At 56.5% G+C, this 20,528-nt stretch overlaps 1 protein-coding gene across 4 annotated transcripts in view; it reads left to right on the top strand.

Moving 5' to 3' along the window:
• Window positions 1-20,528, top strand: part of DLG3 (discs large MAGUK scaffold protein 3) — a 77,634-nt gene that overhangs the window by 36,174 nt on the left and 20,932 nt on the right. For 2 of the 4 annotated variants that reach the window (XM_066202739.1, XM_066202743.1), the window contains 9 exons: window positions 3,512-3,565; window positions 11,330-11,380; window positions 14,400-14,524; window positions 14,994-15,163; window positions 15,536-15,672; window positions 15,982-16,126; window positions 16,275-16,434; window positions 19,840-19,996; window positions 20,355-20,457. In XM_066202739.1, the coding sequence (XP_066058836.1) occupies window positions 3,512-3,565; window positions 11,330-11,380; window positions 14,400-14,524; window positions 14,994-15,163; window positions 15,536-15,672; window positions 15,982-16,126; window positions 16,275-16,434; window positions 19,840-19,996; window positions 20,355-20,457 (1,102 nt within the window). The remainder of the gene's footprint in view (window positions 1-3,511; window positions 3,566-11,329; window positions 11,381-14,399; window positions 14,525-14,993; window positions 15,164-15,535; window positions 15,673-15,981; window positions 16,127-16,274; window positions 16,435-19,839; window positions 19,997-20,354; window positions 20,458-20,528) is intronic. The other 2 variants (XM_066202741.1, XM_066202740.1) reach the window with 1 other exon arrangement.

The raw sequence follows: 20,528 nt of genomic DNA, 5'->3' as shown, positions 1-20,528 counted from the left end.
GCTCTTGAATCCTGACCTTCAAACTTCCTCCCCCTTCACCATGGTTCCCTTTGACTCCAGTTGCTGCCCAGATTTTCTCAACAGCTGTCCTCTGCCTCGCTGGCTTTGTGCCCAGATCAATCTCCCTGCGTCTGTGCAGTGCCCTCCTCACTCCCCAAGGTCCTCCTTGAGTCCCTGCAGCCTCCATCCCCTGAGACCAAATGCCTCTGCCTGATGGAGAGAGTTCAGGGCACCTCCAGCTCCACTGGACTTTGGTGATCCTGCTGTCGTGGAGTGAGCACTGCAGGACTTGGAGCTCTTTTCTTTCCATTTGTAAACCCCCCCAAGCACAAGCAGGGCCTGGTAAATAATATTATGATGAAGGGGTTTAGATGGAAGAGATCTGACAGCCCCCATTGAATGTGATCTGAATGCACAGCCCTGTTCCCTCTCCTCCCTGCATGCAGCAAACCCCTGCTCCTTAGGGCATAAATTACTTACCATTCCCTATAGAATTGAGGGCATGGTTAATTCACCAGCATGTTCCTGCTGCCCAGCAAAAAATTATGACACTCTCTCTCCTCCCCTGGCTAGCAAAGCTGCTCGGTACCTCTGCCTGTCTGGTCGAGGGAGGCAAAAGCTTTTTATTTTCAGGTCCTCTGCTTATTTCTAAGTCTTAGGTCTTGTCTGACTCCTCAGTAGGACAGGCAAAGTGCAAATATTGAAATATTTGCAAGTGGAAGTCAGAACTAATGCCCAAACACCTTTCTTGTAGTAGTTGGAATATCTGGCTACAGGAGGCAAGTGGGGAATTCCTGGTCTGAGTTCCTCCTGACCATGTGTGACTTTGTTTTAGAGCAGCGACTCACATTCGGTATCTCCTGGGTCCCATCTGGAGCCTGAGTGGGAAATTGTGCTCGTAGCAGTATTTTGAGATGTAAAAAATCACTAGTGTGGAATGGCTGCGAAGGATGCTCACTGCACAGGGAGCAGGCTGAACAAAATGTGTCCTTAGGGCTGTGTGAGCGAGGCAATGTGATGTGTGATTTTTGGGCTATTATTAATTCAACAAAGAGTGCAGTGGGGCTCAGTGGAGGACTTGGGCTGGACCTGCAAAAGCCTCTATAACATTATTATATGGAGCACTTCTCGCTGGGAGGGATCCAGAGCATGATTTGTGGAGTTGAATTCCTTTTATAAATCATGGGGCACGTGATGGGCGACAGTCACTTAGGCTGCCTCTTCTGCATCCTTCCTGGAAACTCATCTAATAGGAGCTGGCCTCTGGATGTTCAAACCTTGATGTGTTACCGGTTGTTAATTGCTGGCAGTAGAAGTGCTTCTTTTTCGCCTTGAAATGTGGAATCCCTTCCTAGAATTGCACTGGGGACTAATAAAAACCACTGCCAGGTTTAATATATTCTATCTCTCAAATTATCTGGATTAAATACAAGGACTGTGTACTGCCAGAGAGGGGATATTCCCAGTTTAACATTGCTTCTGGGCCTTGGAGATCCCAAGACACTGGACCTGAAAATTGTGATTCTCTCTTGTATGGGGGAAGGGCTTGGCAGGAGTGCTTGGAAGTGGTCACATTTGCCTGAGTTAGAGAATTAATTGCCATAAAAACTATGGTTTTGTAACCAATAGTTACAGCTGCAGGAAAGATCAGAAAGCATCTGAATAAATCAAATTAACTACCTCCTGCTCCATCCATATGAGAGCAGAACCTTCCAGGGCAGGATTTAAACCACAGTCTGGTTGGCCCTTAACTCTCTCATCCACTAATTGAGGAGACTGAATAGTCTAGAAATAGGGTCAACTGAGACAGGACGTGGTGGGGATTGCCCTGCTGGGTTATGGGGGAGGCTGGTCTCAGTCAGGGATGGCTAAACCCGGCCAAGGGTGATGAGGAGACAACTGGCTCCTGTGAAAATATCACGGACTCCGAGGCTGCAGACAGTGGTCCCCAGTAATTGCTTCACTAGCCCACACCTTGACTCGCAGTTTGCTGACTCCGATGTTCGTGATGCCCTGAGGCAGGCGGTTCACATCACCTACCCCCGGTAGTCCACGTCTCTTGGCGTGTCTCGCTCTGGCTGCTGCTCTCCTCACGAGCCTCGGGGATGATGAAGCGAGTTCCAACTCACCGCTGGCCTTCCAGGCTTTGCACTACTCCGCCTTGTGCCGGTGAGGAATGCCAGCCTTGGGATTTCGCCTCTCGCTTTTGGCCGCCCCTCCTTCACGCCCCGAGCCCGGGGAGGCTCGGCGGGCCCCGCGCCTTCAGCAGCCGGCGGCGCTGGACAGCTCCGGCGGGCGGGTCCTGCCCCGGGCCCGCGCCCTGACCCACCGCCCGGCCCTCCTCCTCCTCCTCCTCCTCCTCCTCCTCCTCCGCCTCCTCCCGCCTCTCCTTCCATCCCCTCCTTCCGGCCGCCCTTGGTTCTCTTTCTGCCGCCCTCGTCCCTGGTCGCCGCCCGTCCCACCCTGGTTCATCCGGCCACTCCCACCGTCCCGTCGCGTCCCTTCCCTTCCCTTCCCTTCCCTTCCCTTCCCTTCCCTTCCCTTCCCTTCCCTTCCCTTCCCTTCCCTTCCCTTCCCTTCCCTTCCCTTCCCTTCCCTTCCCTTCCCTTCCCTTCCCTTCCCTTCCCTTCCCTTCCCTTCCCTTCCCTTCCCTTCCCTTCCCCTCCCGTCCCTCCGGCCGTCCCGGCCGTCCTGTCCTGTCCCTCCTTCGGCCGCCCGTAATCTCCAGCCGTCTCGTCTCTCCCCTGGCCTCACCCGCCCCTCCGGCCATCATCGCCCATCCTCTTCTCCTGGGAGAGCCGCCCTCCCTTCCTCCGTCCCTGCCTCCCTGCCCGGCCTGCCCTCCGCACGTGTGTCTGCCCTGGGATGTGCAGGAGCCGAGGGGCAGAGGGCAGCCCGGGAGGAGGGACCCGCAGAGAGGGTCACGAGGAGCCCTCCAGGACAGGAGGACGCCTGTGCTGCTGTGGAGGCTGAGCCGAGGCTGCCGAGCACAGGGTTTACCCCAGGAGTAATGGGGATAAGGGACCAAATGCTGTCACCTCTCCCGGGGCATGGTGGCCCTGTGCTTAGAAGAACAGCAGCTGTTGGAAGGTGCTTGAAGGCCTGCTGTGCTGGCAGTAAATTCCCTCTGAAAGGCTTCTTTCCCTGCTCCTCATATCTCCTAACCCCTCACTAGTATGAATTTCACATAAATTTTTGTTGCTGGTGGGAGTCTGCCACAAGCCTGAGAGGATTTCCAGCCTTCCCTACCTCCTTGCCAGCAGCCAAAGCCATGAGGTGTTTGGGGCACACCAGGCCTGAGGATGGGACTGATGCCCAGAGCCTTGCTGTGGCCCTGTGCCTGTCCCAGGGCTGTTGGACACCTGGAGGAGGGACAAACAGCCAAAAAGAGCCCTTCCTGAATCTCTCTCTGCTGCCTGGCCTGGAGGCCCTGTGATGGCATGGCCAGGGGACCACGAAGGGCTGGGTTCATCTCTCAGCTTGGTGACATCCCACTTTTGTCTCCTCACAGGCCAACCCCGCTCCCATTATCGTGAATACTGACTCGCTGGAACAAGGGCTCTCTGTAAGTCTCCCGGTTTCGTTTTGCTTCCTTTGATCAAGTGCTGCATTTTCCCTGCTCAGCAATGCAGGAAAGGTTTTTCCTGCTCAAGGAGGCCCTGGTAAAGCAGCAGAAAATCCTGATAGCCACACCATGTCCCCACAGCTCATCCCATCCCTAACCCTTTCTGGGGCTGGGTGACACTGCACAGAACCAAGGCCAGCAGCAGGTGATGCTGGGGACTCCAGCACAGGGAGGCAAAAGGCAAAAAGCCTCAGCAGAGGAGCTGGGGATCCAGGCTGGTTGTGTTCAGGGTTAGTCATACAGCCATTTCCTCTACCTCCCATGCAGGGGGGTTGAGAGGCTCTGCTGGGGCATCCTTTACCTCCCTGCGCTGCCTCAGCCTCCTTAGGCAGCCCTGGCCCCTCAGGAAGGGGGCAAGGCTCTCTGGGCACTTGCTGGCATCTCACCCACCAGTCCTCAGGGCAGCAGGGCCCATCAGATGCTGCTCCTCTCCCACTGAGGGCTGCCAGCAGCTGAGCAGTACCTGGTGAGTGTGTTTGCAGCCACAGTGCATTCAGCACTCCTGGTGTGGTATAAGATAATCCTCCTCAGTTTGTTGCAGGCAGGGTTTGCAGCTTGCTGCGTCCATCCCCTGGAACATTTGTAACTCGTTCCTGCTGGGAGCATGAAGGGAGGAGGGTGGCCAGCATGGTTTCTGGCCAGCAGCACTGGCTCTCTGCTTGTGGGGTGCTTCCCTTTTTTGCCCAAAGGAGCCCAGTTAACAGCTTGCCAGGGCTGGGTGCTTTGCACTGACTTTACTTCTGATGCATCAAACTTTCCACAGCAGTGAAGCAGCACCAGGACTCAGAGCTGGGGTGAGTTCATCCTTGGTGTCAGGGTAATGGGCCACAGGTGACTTTTGGGGGTTGAATTTCCCCTGCAAAAAACTCTCAGCCCTCAGCCTGTGCTGGGGTCAGTGCGCATCAGAGCTGTACTGGGCTGGTTGAGAAGAGCTACAGGAAAGAGGGAAAGCCTGGCTGAGACCTTTCCAGCTCTGGCTGTATGGTTTAATTAAGCCTGAATTAAAGCCACCTGACAATGGGGAGGAAGGCAGTGGTGCACCTCTCAGCGTCGTGCTCCTGGGTCCAGCAGTCTTCTAGGAATATGGCAGAGGCAAGCTGCTGTCCCCAAAGGTCACCTTCCCCAAACACATGGCATGGCAGGGGGTTTAGAGGTTCTCTCACTCTGCTGGGCACCCTGGCTGCAGGGCAGTGCCATTTGCAGCTTCCTGCACTCACCTGGCTGTTCTACAGGGACCTGAGAAAAGGGCAGTGTCTCCTGGAGGGGAGGGACCACCATCATGCTGGACCAGAGCGAGTGAGAAGTGTGCAGTGAGCAGGGCAGGACTGCCTGGACATCAGACAGGTATTCCTGGATTCCTGAATAGCAGGGAGGTATTCCTGGATGGAGAGTCTGTGTCACATCCATTTGTACCCTCCCTCAGTACAAAAGGTCACGCTTCTGGAGGAACATTGCCCGCTCATCACTGCAGGCACCAGCACTGCATCCTTTGCCGCACTCCACCCATGCCCATCCCTCCTCCCTGCCTGAGTGCCCAAGGGCAATGAGAGGTGAGCCCAGGGGCCAAGGACAGGCTCTGTCACCCCGGGCAGGTTCCTGAGTCCTGCAGAGGCCGGGAACCTCTGGGAGCCCTCATGTGGGGCAGCAGCCATTCCTTCCTGCAGTGCAGTGCACTCCCCTGCCCTCCTGGCTGCTTCCCACTACTCCAGTTCATTAACTTCACATCCCTCCCTCCCTCTCCACCTCCATATCCCCGTCCACCCCTTCTCCCTGCACTTTGGCTGGGTTTCCGGGGGTGCTCTGCACCCCAGACAGATACCAGCATCATGCTGGGGGTGACAGTCACTGATCCCATCCATCCAAACTCAGCAGAACGTGCTGGGAGCAACTGTCCTGCAGGGGTCAAAAGGGCCACCAGGTTGTAGCTGTGACCTGCTGGCTGTGATCTGGTGTGTGGCACCACTGGGGTGCCTGGAGCAGCCCATGCCCACCCAGAGCAGGGGAAACACCTCAGTTTGATTCCTCTCAGAATCCAGTCTGGGAACCCTCTTGCCTTCTACTTCACATTATACCAGGAAACAGGCCTTGCTCCGTCTTTTCCTCCTCTGGGGTGCTGAATTCCTCAGGCCTCAGAGAAAACAGCTCCCCAAAACCTCAGCAGTTTCCCAGGTCAGCAAAGGAGCCACACCAGGAGCTTGCTGCAAACACCAAAATGCCAAATCTGGAAGCATGGGATTTTTTTTACAAGCCCCAAAGCTGAAGCCTGTTGGTACAGCACGTATTTGGAAGGGTTAAATCCACATCTTCCAGTCTTTAATTACTTAACTATTCAGTGCTTTCCTTAATGATAAACAGATGGATGTAGTCTAGTTCCTTCCTGTTCTAGCTCCATTGATTGCATTGGACTGGCTGCTGGGCTGGATTTGGCCCCAACTGTTTATCAAGAAGTCTGTTCTGCATTTCAATGTCCCCATCCACCCACTTCCATCCCCAGGAGCATGTAGCACCAGCAGCCCTGTAAGGTGGCAGCTGCAGCACTGCGATGGCTGGGGCTCAGTGTGTGGCTTGAGCAGAGCCCAGCACCCTCAGGGTGTAAAAACCCAAATAATCCGTTAGAAAATGCCTGCAGTATTAAAAGTATCCCTTGAAGGATAAGGAGGATGCTGGAGGGCATCACCCATCCCAGCTCCAGGTCGTTGCTCACAGTTTCATGTCTTGGTGTGTTTTTCCCAGCATGTCCGTAATGGGGAGATGGAGAACTGGAAACAGTTTCCATGGCAGATGGGGTCTCTACATTCCAGAGCTGCCTCTCTGAAGCTAAAACAACTTCTTGCTGCCTGGCAGTCCCAAAATGAGCAGGGAAAGTCACTCCGAAGCCTTTGAGGAGTTGAAGGTTTCAGAGTCTCAGTCCTTGGAGCCTGATTTGGTGCCTCTTTGCCCAGCAGTGAGGTGCAATCACTTCTTCAGTCGCTTAAAATTCAGGCGTGAGGAAGACAAGTGCTTTCCAGGCTTGATCTCAGCCAGTGAGTCCCCCCCACTTTGGCCCCAAGTGCTGGCTGGGGCACATCCCAGGGCCAGGCAGCGTGGCTGTGGTGTCCTCCCAGCTGGGGCTGTCAGGCTGCAGACCCCTTCACTCTGCCCAAGCTCAGCAGGTTGGTCCCTGGCAAAAAGCTAACCAGAAATAGGGCATTGATTCATTCTGTGCAGCAGGCCTTCACCAGGGGCACTGCACACAAGGGGGTTGAGGCCCGGGGATAGCTGGAGGCGAGTCAGTGGTCTCACTGCTGCGACAGGATGCAGGGACACGGGGAGGTGAAGGAAGGGAGCTCGTGACCTATTTTCCCTGGGCCTCCTGCCATGTGCAGGCTGGGAGAGCTCTCCTGTGCCAGCACTGGCCATGCCTGTGCCAGCAGGGAGGTGCCCTGGCACAGGGCTGCTCCCCTTTCCCCGTGCTGGGGCAGGTGTGGGGCGTCGCCAGGTGCCCTTCACACCCAGGGCTGGCTGGCACAACCAAGGGCTGGCTCTCCAGTCTTCAGACCCTCTCTCAGACCCTCTCCATTATCTCAATAAATGTCTGCTCCACCAGCAGGTCCCCGGTGCTCATCCTCATCGCATCCTAAGCACAGGATATGGGCAGGATCTTGCTCCAAAAGGCCTGTGAGCGCTGTTTTCCTTCTTCCAGGTTATTTCCTCTTGCAGCCTGGTTGGCTATCTGGCTTGCATTTGAGGAACCTGATCTTTGTCTTATAAATCTGGCCTTCTTTTTTATTTAATAAACAAGCTAAACCAGAAAAAACAGCCAACCACCCCGCAACCCAAAAAATCCACCTCAAATCCTTACTCCCCAGCAAATTGCAAGGGGTGTTCCATGTGCTCTGGTGCAGTGTTGGCCAGCAGAGCCTGCAGACAGCTTGCAGTACCTCTGGAAAGTGTGTGCTCTTCTGTTTATCAAATGAGTGTTACCTCTGCAGCCTTCTGTTGATGAGCTAAATGCCATCATTGGTAACTATTTCCCTTCTGCTCACAAAAAGAGAGGGCTAGTAAAGGTCCCTCTTCCTGAGTCCTCAGGTGGGCTTGTTGCATGGGAAGGGCCTGCAAAGACACGCCCTTACTCCTTTCCATGAGAAACCAGGTGGAAATAGGGTCGGGATATGCTGGGAACAGCCTCTGACACTCCTGTCAGCTCTGCAGGTGTTACACCAGGAGAGGAGAGCAGGGTGTGGTGTGTGCTCCCACCCCTGAGGTGATGGAACCAGGCATCTTCCCACTGGAGACGGCCCCAGACAGGATCTGGGGAAGAGCACAGGGCACTGGTGAAGGGCAGGGAGAACAGCCAGGTCCTGGCAGCTCTGGTGGGTATCTTGGGGAGGTTTTTGCCATCAGTGAGTGACTGGTATTTGATTTTCCGACGCTGGAACGTTCGCTTTGTTGGCTTGTTCCCTTGGTTACGTGGTGTATATTAAGTCCTTCATTTGGCTTCCTTATACAATTAACTGGCGTTCCACTGCGTGAATTTTGAAAACATAATCAGAGCTAAAACCTCACGGTCAGGCCTGGCTGACCCCAGCATGCCTGGCCAGCGCAGGCTGCTCTCAGCAGACAGCCAGCACCTACACCTCCAGTTTTCTGGGAGCAGCGCAGAAAACACTGCTCAGCGTCGGCAGCACGGGGGATTTGGGGAGAGGGGCCACCCCAGCTCACCTGCCCGGCAGCAGCGGGGTGTCTGACGGGGTCTGTGCGCCCCGCGGGTGCCGCTGGCAGCGGCCGCTGCCGGGCGGGGCTGGCTCTCACCGCGGCTCACAGATTGTCACAGCTTTCCGCAGATCCCCCAGCCTCGGAGGGATGTGTACGCTGTTCCTCTGCGGCCGTGGGTGTGCATATGGCTGGCTGTGTGGCAACTGTGCTGAATGCCAAAGCGGAGAGGACAATGTGTGTAGTAGCGAAGGGTGCCAGGAATCTGAGTTGCTGGAAAGCCGGGGAGAGGCGACGCTGCGCCCCCGCGCACCGGGATGCCAACCGCAGGGAGGGGATGGGCTGGGGGCTGTGCTGAGGGGGGCTCTGCTGAGATGGGATGCGCTGAGGGAGGCTCTGAGGGTGGTGGCACAGACCGGCGAGCCGGCTGCACTCAGGATTAGCCAGTATGGGCAGATGAGAGGAGGGCAAGGCAGCCCTGTGGCAAGGGAAGCAATGCCCCTCTGCCCACGGGAGCACAGCACTGTGGCAGAAGGTGGCACTGACCATGTGTCCCCAACCCTCTGAGGCTGTCAGGGATCCTGCTGTGGGTTAATCACACCACTTCCGACATTTATCTGCTGCAAGATCCTCCTGTAAGAGTTGACCAAAGCTTTTCTCAATGTGCTGGGAGGATCTGAGCATCCTGCTATGGTGTATCTGGGTGTCCCAACCCTGAACTGTCCCCTGAAATCTTCCTGTGGCTGGCAGGCACCAGGCACAGGGCACATCCAGGGAGGGACAACACACTCAGCCTCTGTTCCCTGGAGCCTCATTCCCATCTCTTCGCTCATCCTCATCCTCGAAGCACAGTACAGGGTGTGGGATTGCTTTGGCCCCCCAGGGCAGGGGATAAGGGGGTGGGTGTCACAGGTGGCACAGCCCTATCCCAGATCCTCTCCTGCAGAACTGCTCCTCTGCCTGGGCCCCTGATTGTTGCCACCTGGAAAACTCCTGTTTCCTCTTCCTACCTATCAATAGAGCCTCGCTGTTGCCCCGCTGGGTTTTCTTCTGTGGTGTCAGATATTGGCTTTGGCATAAGAAATGGTTGCTGTCTCCTCCACGGAATGACCCAGGCGTGGAGGATGGCAGGGCTGTGCCTCTGCAGGGGCAGATATCAAGGAGGTAGGAAAGCAGGACACAGCCAGCATGCTGGTGCCTCACGAGGAGAACTGTGTCCAAACAAAGGCATGTCAGCTCCAGCTGGGGATACAGAGCGTATACAGAAAGTGGCTCCATACGATCTATGAGCCATCAGTGGATGTGAAATCCAGATGAGGAACCCTGTACATTGTCCAGAGGCCACAGGCAGAGGCAGGACACAGTGAGAGGGGTGTTTGCCTGCTGAGTCCAGGGTTCACTGCCTCTGTCTTGTCATACAGAACTACCCATGTCCCATCCCTTGTTTCCCAGAATGGCTCAAATTATGAGGTTGAGTTCAGTCCCCTCCAAAATAAATGTGGGTCAACGGTGTGCCCTGGTAGCCAAAAAGGCCAACTTTGGCCTGGGGTGCAGCAGGGACAGCATCACCTGACAGGTGAGGACAAGGGAAGGATTGTCCACCTCTGCTCCCACTGTGGCAGCCTCACCTCAAGTCCTGAGGCCACAATAAAAGGATATAAAGCTCTTAGAGAGCATCCAAAGGAGGCTACAAAGGCAGTGAAGGATCTAAGGACCGTATGAGAAAAGGCTGAGGTGACTTGGCTTATTCAGCCTGGAGGGGACTGAAGATAGACCTCAGCACAGTCTGCAGCTTCCTCGGGAGGGGAATCAGAGGAGCAGACACTGATCTCTTCTCTCAGGCGCTCAGCGACAGGACCTGAGGGAAGGGCTAAAAGCTGTGTCAGGGGAGGTTTAGGTTGGACATTAGGACACAGTTTTTCACACAGAGGATGGTGAGGCACTGAACAGGCTCCCCAGGGATTGGTCATGGCCCCAAGGCTGCCAGAGCTCAAGGGACATTGGACAACACTCTCAGGCACATGGTGGGATCCTTGGGGGAGCTGTGCAGGGCCAGGAGTTGGGTTCCATGACCCTTTGGGTTCCCTTCCAACTCAGTTTTCTTTGAAACTGTTGCTGTTGCGTTGGATGCTTCAGTAGCCAATTGCATTGCAAATATTGCTAAATTTTAGACCTTGGCAGCTCTTTCTGGCCTAACGCTGGTGATCTGAAGTGAAACTGCTGCATTTTTGCTGTGCATTGTTGATTATGAGGAAAATGGATTTTTTTTCCTTTTTTTTTTTTGAGTCTACATTTACCATTTTCCAGCCTACAATTGCATCCCTTTTTGTTTCTATTCATCATGTTTCCAAGAGCTCTGCTTTGATACTTTGGGTATGGCGACTTTTAAGCGTGGGGATCGGTGTGGTGTACAGCACTGAGACAGGCTACACCATTTTTGTACATAAGGGCATCAAAATGTTTTCACCTCTTACTGTGCCCCACTCTCTCACACCTTGTTTCCTTTGCACCCAACTAATTTAGTGGAATAAATTATTCTGAATTTCCTGTTAATACAGTCCTGCTACGAAAAGATTTAAAAAATATAAGCTGCTAAAGGTGTTTATTATGTTATTATGTACAGACATTTTTTCCCCTTTGAATGGACCGACCCCCTCTCTTCCCTTCCTCAAGCAGTGAGTTCCTGAGGTTAATTATATGCTGCGTAACAAAGGTGTTATTTCTTTTTGTGCCTTCAGTTGTGTTCCTTTTCATGGCTGGAGAAATGAGCTGGGAGAATAAAGGCTTTGCACAGAAGTGCATTAAAGTCAGTGGGCTTTGGCTCATGCCCAGAGAGAAAAGCAGCACATGGTTTAATTCCAGGGCAGGCTCAAGCAGTTGCATTTAAGGTTTTTTTTCAGCGGTGATGGTGCAGCTTTTGGGTTGGATTCCTCATGTTCAGCTATCAGAGAGGAAAAACAAATTCCCCCAGGACCAGCAGAGAGTCGTAACACGCTGTCTCCCTCTCTCCAGATGAATGGCAGTGATGGGATGTTCAAATATGAAGAGATCGTCTTGGAAAGGGTAAGTACTCCTTACTCACCCACCAGCAGCCTCCTCCCACTCGCCCACCCCTCGGCACAGCTGGCCCCCCACGCATCCCCAGCTGGTGGGGAGAGGTTGGTCTCTGCTCCCCGCTCTCTCTGGAGGCTTTCACAGGTGTTACACCTGCTTGGCTCCCACCAGGGTGGACTCGCTGCTCCCCTCTCCCCTGCACACCCCTCCAGAAGGGAGGGAGGAGGGCTTCTCCCTTGCCTGCCTCTTTCACACCCTCACCCCCACAAACCCATCAGCGTAGAGTTTGGGGGAAGGGCTCTTTGTCATTGCCTTTGTCAGAAAACAGAGGTGTGGGGAGCTCGGCTTGTGCAGGCACAGGTGGGTGCACCCCACAACTGGGCGCAGGGGCCAAAGCCACCCTGCCACCGGGCTCCCCGTCACCCTAGGGCACAGAGCCTTGGGATGCTAAGCCACAAGAACAGGTTATTTAGTAAAACAAACCACGATGGAGGAAGTTCCTGCCTAAGCCTTTCCTTTGTTGGCAACACAGAGGTGATGGTGTGCACCCACACCAGCCGTGGCTAGAATTAGCTCCCCCCGTTTGTGGGGTTTATCCAGCACCACGCAGGGCACCAAGGGCTTTCCTGTTGCCCAGGAAGCAGCAGGGGAGGAGGGATGGAGAGGCAGCGGGAAAAGCTGGCCCGGGGTTTACTCGGAGAGCCAGGCCCAGCCCTGCAGGCTGGGAATGGCAGTGGTGGGAGGCTGCCCGCAGCTCCCACAGCACACACACCTTGCCTCCCCCTCGCTGCCGTGCCGGGCGGCTCAGCCTCGCCGCGTGGCCGGCATTGCAGGGGAAGACGCATCACTCGTTATTCTGTTCCTCTCTGCCTTTAGTCATCTCCCTCCTTCCCTTGGCTCTGCATCACGGAGGTGGGTGGACGGAAGGTTATCTGGGGCTGCCGCCTCACCCACCGCTTCCCCGGCGTGCCTGACGAAACCAGCCCAGAGGTTCCTTCCTTTTCGGGCTGTGTGCTTCTTGCTCCAGGCCCAAGTCACAGGCAAAAGCCTTGTTTTGGGGATTCAGAGCATCTTCTGTCCTCTGCCCATACTGGGAGCTGGGGAAGAGCTGACAGGACCACACAGAGAGGCAACACTCATTGATGCCCCCATTTCAAAGCCCCAAGCAGCAATTCATTCTCCAACAGCAAGAAACCGTGAGGGAATCTCACTGCTTATCAGCCTGGGCTAGCATAGATCATTTCCAGGTCTTTCCCCTTCACCTGGTCCCCAGTGGGATTCAACAATCCTATCCTAATGAAGGAGAAGCACGCTGGTGCCTGCCGGTGAGGCTGTCCCCCCGCTGGGGTGTTTGGCTCCCAGAACTGACCTCAGTGTATCCCAAAATCGCTGGTCAGTCACTGTTATTAATCCTTGTCTTTGTTACGAAGACAAGCATAAATGCAGCAGCAGTTTGGGGCCAATAATAACAGAAACACAACCTGCAGAGGGATGTGGCCTTGTGTTTACCCACCATACGTGTGTCCACAGGAGGAGCTGCCCTGGCATCAACCCTGATGCCAGCTAAGAAATCCCTTGAACTCCTTTTTGAGGTTTATCAAAATTAAAATCAACACCTCCCAGATCATTTCCAGGTTTTGTAGCTAACCAAGGACCTTCCATAGACAGGCACAACGAATGGCTGGAGATCATTTTGCCATCTCACCTGCCTTGCTGCAGCCAGGCTTGGTGACAGTAAGGAGCTTTTTAGAGCTGGGCACAGGGTAACCAGAACCCAGCACAGAGGAAAGAGAGCAGCCTCACACCCTTTACCGTTGAATGCCTCCGTGTCACATACCAGCCAAATCCCAGCTGGCCAGAGAGCATCCGGGAGCTCTGCACAGTGACAGGCATTGGTGGCTCCTGGTGCTGTGTCATGAGCGTCACAAAGGCAGCTCTGCATCGCTGCAGGAGCTGATGCTGGGGCAAAATTGCTGGTGAGAAGTGCAAGCCCCAGCTGGCTGTCGGTGCTAAATTATCCTGGGGAGATGGAGTTCCAGTGGGCCCCTCTCAGCCACAGGACCCCTGGAAGAGCAGAGCACCCCCTCATCTCCCACTGAGCACTGAGGCCATAGGCAGCCAGGAGAGCTTGGCCTGAGCCTGCTCGTGTACGAGAGAGGCAGGCACAATAGTATGTGACTAAGTGTCAGCTCTTCCACATGAGGAAACAAGGCGAGAAGCCATCTGATTTTCAAGGCAGAGCAAAAAAGGCAGGAATTGTCCACTTGCATCAAGCATGGATCTGGAAGCAGCGCCTGTGAGTGTGTCACTAATGAGGATCCTGCAAGTGGGAGAGGCAGTGCAGGGCCACAGCCACTCAGTCCTGAGATGCTGGGGGAATGGCCTGGAGATGAGCTGTGGTCCCTGCATTCCCCCCCAGGCATAATTCAGCAGGAGAAGCTCCAGTGATGCTCCAGGCATCTCCGTGAGGAAAAGGAGACAGAACTGGAGGGCCCACTTCATCCCGATAGCCACCTCCACCCAAACCTGTAAATGTTGGCATCGGCGTTGCTGGTTCCCAGCTTGGCTCTGTGCCAGGGCTTCACCCCAGGGTGCAGGGGGGCAGGAGTGGGATGCTGCTGACTGGCACAATCCCCGCTGCTCTGTGCGGGCTGCGGCATCGGTGTCTCCTCCTGGGGAGCAGCCAGCGAGGGGAGGCTTGCTCCGCCAAGGACCACCTCCTCTTCCCCCAGCTCCCCGCCTGCCTGAGCCTCTCCGTGGAGACGCGGTGCTGAGGGAGGTCCTCGGCAGCTCCCACTCTCCCACTCCATCTGTTCAGTGCTCCACGCTGCTGCGCCGAGCACTCAGCTGAGGAACGCCAGCCTCTCCTCTGGCCAGCATCCCTGTGCCCCCTGAGCCGGGCACCCCGGGGCGTGATAGATGCTGTAAGGGCTCCTGTGCCCCAGGCAAACAGGGGGGAACCATACAAGGAGGACTGGCGGCAAGCAAGTGCCCGTGGGGGAAAGACGCGGCGTTTGATTTCCCACAGGGTAACTCCGGCCTCGGCTTCAGCATAGCGGGAGGCATCGACAACCCCCATGTTCCAGATGACCCGGGTATCTTCATCACCAAGATCATCCCCGGGGGAGCGGCAGCCATGGATGGCCGTCTAGGGTGAGTACAGGCCTGGGGGAGCAGCCAGGCTGTCACCCAGGATCTCTGCATGGACCCTCTAGGCCTAACCCCTTTTCCCGACGTGGTCCCTGGCCTCCATGTGTCTCTTTCCCACAGCCAGATCCCCTCAGGACAGGGATGTCCACCATCTCTGGTCACCAGGTGGTCTGTAGCCACCTGTCCTCCCCTCCCTGTATCAGGCTCCTGCTCCCATCCATCCCTCTACAGCCCAGGGCAGGGATCCAGGCTTCCTTCTCATCTCCCATCTCCATCAGGGTTTCACTATAGGAACCAGCTCCACTCTCCCTTGCTCTGGGAGGGACCCCTTTCTCACCTCAGCAGGGCATGATCTGGCCAGCCTGAGCAACTCTCATTTGTGTGGCTGGAGGAGGGTGGCAGAGGCGACCAGAGGAGGGTGGCACGGGCTGGTGGTTCCCCAGGGATGCTCAGGGCCGTGCTGTGCCCACAGGGTGAACGACTGCGTGCTGCGGGTGAACGACGTGGACGTCTCTGAGGTTGTGCACAGCAAAGCTGTGGAGGCCCTGAAGGAAGCAGGCCCCGTGGTGCGGCTCGTGGTGCGCCGCCGGCAGCCCCCGCCAGAGACCATCATGGAGGTTAACCTGATGAAGGGCCCCAAAGGTGAAGCCCTCACTCTGCTCGCTCGGCCAGGGTGCCCCACTGCCCCACAGGACAGGGTGGGGTCACCCCTCGGTGTGAGATGTCATGAGATGCAGGGAGCCTGACGGGGGATGTGGGATGCAAGGTGGCACCACCACAGTGCAGGGTGGTGCAGGGTGGCCCAGCAGCGTGGAATGCTGTGGGGCACAAGGCATGGGGCAGACCCACAGTGCAGTGCACGGTGGCCAGGCTGGCCCCAGGCAGCGGCGGGGTGGCCCATTGCCTGCTGAGTTTGGGCAGGGTGCAAAGCCCAGTGAGGCACAGGGGCTGTGGTGCCAGCCCAGGACGCTGTCTATCTATCTGTCCCTCACCGGCATTCTCACTCTCCCTCAGGCCTGGGGTTCAGCATTGCAGGGGGCATCGGGAACCAGCACATCCCTGGCGATAACAGCATCTACATCACCAAGATCATCGAGGGAGGTGCTGCCCAAAAGGACGGGCGCCTGCAGATCGGGGACCGGCTGCTTGCGGTAAGCCCCGTGGCCACAGCCAGCTGTGAGGTGAAGCTGAACAGGTTCCACTGTCGTGCAGTGTTGATCCTGAACCCCTGCACCCATCCTGTCAGCAGCTTCACCCCTCTTCCCTGGGGCTCCTGCAGGGGTGTTGCTGTGGGAGGGCAGGCACAGTAGCAGCTGCAGGCAGGAGGGCCAAACCCAAGGCGATGGGACAATGCCTCTGGAGCTACTGTGGCACCTCCCCTATGGCAAACACTCCCACAGGGCTGCGCTGGTCCCTGCCCTCCTGCTCAGCCGCGTCACCCAGCCCTTTCCCTCTGCCAGGTGAACAACACAAACCTGCAGGACGTGCGGCACGAGGAGGCAGTGGCCGCCCTGAAGAACACCTCTGACATGGTGTACCTGAAAGTGGCCAAGCCTGGCAACATCCACCTCAACGACATGTACGCGCCCCCCGACTATGCCAGCAGTACGTACGCCTCTGGCTGCTGGCCGTGGCTGGGCACGTGGGGCTGGGGGGCACTGAGAGTGTCGGGCTGGGGAGCAGGGCTGGGCTGGGCACCATGTCCTCATTGTCTATGGATTTCTGCTCCTGATGACCTTCTCCTCCCCTGCAGCCTTCTCAGCCTTGGCTGACAACCACATAAGCCATAACTCCAGTCTGGGCTACCTGGGCAGCGTTGAGAGCAAGCCTGCCTATCCCATCCCTCCCCAGGTGACTCCCTCCCGGTACTCACCCATCCCTCGGCACATGATCGGAGACGATGACTTCACCAGGTGAGTACCAGGCGTGAGCATCCCTATCATGCTCCTCCTCATTCCCTCACTTCCCCTCTGTGGTGGCTTGACACCGCCCCCACTGCCAGTGCAGAGCCTCAAAAGGTGATTTGTAGGTGCATGGTGCAACGCTTGAGGTCCCCATAACGAGCTCTGTGCTCACCCCCTGAGACCAGCCCTGCTGTGTCAATCTCTGGCTTGCTGCATTCACTCCCTCTCCATTCCCTCTCCTGCTCTTTCACAAGCCTTACACAACTGCATTTCAGCTTTGTTCTCTTGCTTATTTTACAATACCTGGAATACAAGGTGTTCCCTGCCCTTATGGTGCATTATCCAGCAGTGCCACAGGCTCCCAGGTGGAGCTGAGCCAGGGGTGAAGGGTCAGGGGGAGAACAGCTTTGTAAACAAGGCTGGATCCCTGAGACTGGCATCCCAAATCACCTGCAATCAGGTACCATTTCAGTGGCTGCCAGCCTCCTGTCCAGCCCTGGCACAGCCCCCTTTGCCCCAGCAGAATCCTTTATGCTTCAGGTTTGTTTCCTGAAGCCAGGAAATAAGGAGGGGCACAAAGAAAACATTGCTCTGAGCCTAAATGCGGCATAAAACTTTTCCAAAGCCTCAAGCTGAGGGTGGGAGAGCAAGACCTGGAAAATCCTGCTCTACCAGCTGATTCTTACAGCTTACCCTCCTCTTCTCACAGCCTCGGGGCCAGTGCTCTGAATGAATATCCCCAGGGCCAGGACTGTAGAGCTTAGGCTGATTTCTATGGACCAACACTCGACTTAGGCTTAGGGCTGGCTCTGCTGTTTGGAACAAGGGTGCAGGCTGGTTTAGGGAGTGTGTCTACAGTGGAAGATGCAGTGGCTTTGTCCAGGATTCTCCCCCTCTGCAGGTCAGTGGTGGATGCTGGAGTGGGAGACCCTGACTTGCCATCTGCTGTCAGGTCTGCCATCCTCCTGGAGAGTGTCTGCACTCATCCTTGTCAGGGGGCATTCTCACTTCTTGCTGCTCAGCCACAGCTGGGTGTCTCTGCACACCATGGCCTGTGCAGCGCTGCCTTCCACCCACACCCCACCTCTCCCGTCGATGCCAGTTCTAGAGCCTCTTTCTGGCACTGCATCCTCACCAGGTGTAGCAGCTTCTGTGCTGTCAGGGCACTGGGGGATGATGCCACAGGCAGGAGCAGTGCTGTCTGCCATTACAGAAGGGATTCAGTCCCAATATTTGGAAAACACACCAGAGACCCTGCTCCCACCAGGCTGTCTCTTCTCACATGTGCCAGCATTCCCATTTGTGGACTAGGGAACAGAAAGAGTAACCTAGCTTAGGCGGGCCACAGCCAGTGGCAATGGCACAGGGAGGGCTTGGCAGTGCCAGTGGCACAGCAATGGCTCAGCAGTGGCCCAGTGGTGGCCTGGCAGTGACAGTGGCACAGCGATGGCTCAGCAGTGGCCCAGTGGTGGCCTGGCAGTGACAGTGGCACAGCGATGGCTCAGCAGTGGCCCAGTGGTGGCCTGGCAGTGACAGTGGCACAGCGATGGCTCAGCAGTGGCCTGGTGGTGGCCTGGCAGTGACAGTGGCACAGTGATGGCTCAGCAGTGGCCCAGTGGTGGCCTGGCAGTGACAGTGGCACAGCGATGGCTGGGCAGTGGCCCAGTGGTGGCCTGGCAGTGACAGTGGTACAGCGATGGCTCAGCAGTGGCCCGGTGGTGGCCTGGCAGTGACAGTGGCACAGTGATGGCTCAGCAGTGGCCCTGGTGCAGCACATGCTGGTGGCCACTAGAGGATGGTGCTGCCTTGTGGAGGGCCCTACTACAGACAAGCTGGCACCACTGGGCCCCTGTGCCCAGACACAGCCCCTAGCTGCCCAACAGATCCACAGTCTGCAGTGGGCTCAGCACTTCCCTCGTGCTTCCCGGGACAGTGCTGAAAGCCTTGTGTGCATCCCTGACCCCGCAGGACAGTGTCATTGCTGCAGGTCTGCTGGCACCCAGATTGTGCACTGGGACCAGTGTGGTCCAAATGTAACTCACTGGGGTGGGGAAAGGCAGCAGCTGCTCTGAAACAGAAGCTGTCTCCCACGAGGCTCTTGCCAGCCATTCCTGGGGGAAGCAAAGGTCCAGTATCCAGCGTCTCCCCCTCCCATGGGCACAAGTGCTGCTTAGATGTGGATGTGGCTCCAGTGACTCTGTGCTGAGGTCCCAGTGTTAACACTGCAACATTCAGCATGGAATCTGCCTGGAGGATCCATATCACGCCTCCTGTGAGGTGGATGGAAGCCAAGAGTGCATGTCATGACTGAGACCTGTGATGTACGTGTCTGGGGCTTCATTTCCTCTCCTCATTCTTGTAGGCTCTCTTTACCTTCCACCAAACTGTCTGGTCTTCACAGGTGCTGGGAATTCTTTCCCCTACACTTAGTTGAGGTTTTGCTTCCTGCACGATGCTTGGGCAGCAGCAAAACCCAAGGGACAAAGCAAGTTCATCTCCTGGTTGGAGGCAGGGTTTGCAGACCCAGAAACCTGACCTATTTCTTCCCCTGAGACAACTATAGCCCTCGGCACAGCTTTGCTGCAGAGAGACTGATGGCTGCAGCCCTCCCTGCCCCCTCATAACTGCCCCTAAGCCAAGCACTGGTAATATCTTGAGGACTTGGGGTTGAGCATCTTTTGACAGAGCATTGACAGGGTGATTGATCGGGCTGCTGAGCTCAATGTCAGGCCCTTGGTCCTTGTGGTACCCGAGGCAGTGCCCAGGATCCAGCCACAGCGGATGCACTGATGGTCTCCAGTATCATGTTGCCTGACAATCACCACCAGCCTGTGCTAATTGTCTGGCATAATTTATTCCTTATTTCAATCCAGAGCTTGAGCTGGGAGCTGCCGTCATTCCATCACATTGTTTTTTTCTCCCAGACAAAAATTGATGCAGGAGTTTTGCGATGCCAAGCTGTCTTCCTGCTTTTGCCTGCCTATTGTTTGAACTGTGATAGAATTAAGTCATCATCAAAAAATTTGGGGCTTCTGTTGAGCTGTGCAGGGTCTGTGGCATTGGAGGGGTGCGTGGGGTTGTAGGCGCACTCGCCATGCCTACATGGCAAGTGTGGAGGGGCTTTATCCCACTCTCTTGGCTCATGGCATCTGGTGCCACCATGCAGTTCAGTGTTTCTGTGTGCCATTTCACGGTGGATGCTCTGTCTCTGTCCGTGCTGTGTCTCATGTCATACCGCCTGCCACCTCTTCTGGTTTGTCAGTCTCCACAGTGCTGAGGGCTGAGTCACACCAGGCTGCACTCGGGTGACTCCAGCCCCAACAGTGTGCCACAAACCCCGGGCACAGAAAAGCCTGTCACCAGCTTTGCTGCTCCCCACCCTGATGTCTCCCTGTCCCTTATATGTCCTTCCAGGGAGCCCCGGAAAATCATCCTGCACAAAGGCTCCACCGGCCTGGGCTTCAACATTGTTGGGGGGGAAGATGGAGAGGGGATTTTTGTGTCCTTCATCCTGGCTGGAGGCCCTGCTGACCTCAGCGGGGAGCTGCGGAGGGGAGACCGTATCCTTTCGGTGAGTTGGTGGGGCACCAACCCCTTCCCGGCCTCCCACAGCCCCGGGTGGGCACATGTCCCCACCCGAAGCACAGTTCTGTGAGGTTCATGCCGGGTGCCGGTGTGTTGGCACGGCCCCGGAGTGCCTGCGGTGGGGGCGGCCCCTGATGCCGGGGCCAGGTACCGGGGATGCCGGTACCGGGAGTGCCAGTACCAGGCGCGGTACCGGGGGTGCAGTGGCAGAGTGGTGAGGCTCTGAGAGTGTGGGTACCGTGGGTACCGTGGGTACCGTGGGTACAGGGCCCGAGGCGCAGGGCAGAGCCCCTCGATTCACGCCCGCATGGGTCAGGTTCAGCGCAGCCGCTCTATCCCGGCAGGTGAACGGCGTGAACCTTCGCAACGCCACCCACGAGCAGGCGGCGGCGGCGCTGAAGCGGGCGGGGCAGACGGTGACCATCATCGCGCAGTACCGGCCCGAAGGTACCGCCACGGGCCGCCGCGATCGGGACCGGCACCGGCACCGACACCGGCACCGGGACGGGCACCGGGAC

The sequence above is a fragment of the Chamaea fasciata genome, unplaced genomic scaffold (assembly GCF_029207755.1).
Source record: "Chamaea fasciata isolate MVZ Bird 193981 ecotype frontalis unplaced genomic scaffold, bChaFas1.0.hap1 SCAF_22, whole genome shotgun sequence".
NCBI classification, from domain to species: domain Eukaryota; kingdom Metazoa; phylum Chordata; class Aves; order Passeriformes; family Sylviidae; genus Chamaea; species Chamaea fasciata.
The sequence above is the reverse complement of the archived record's forward strand: the minus strand, read 5'-3'. Positions and strand labels throughout refer to the sequence as shown.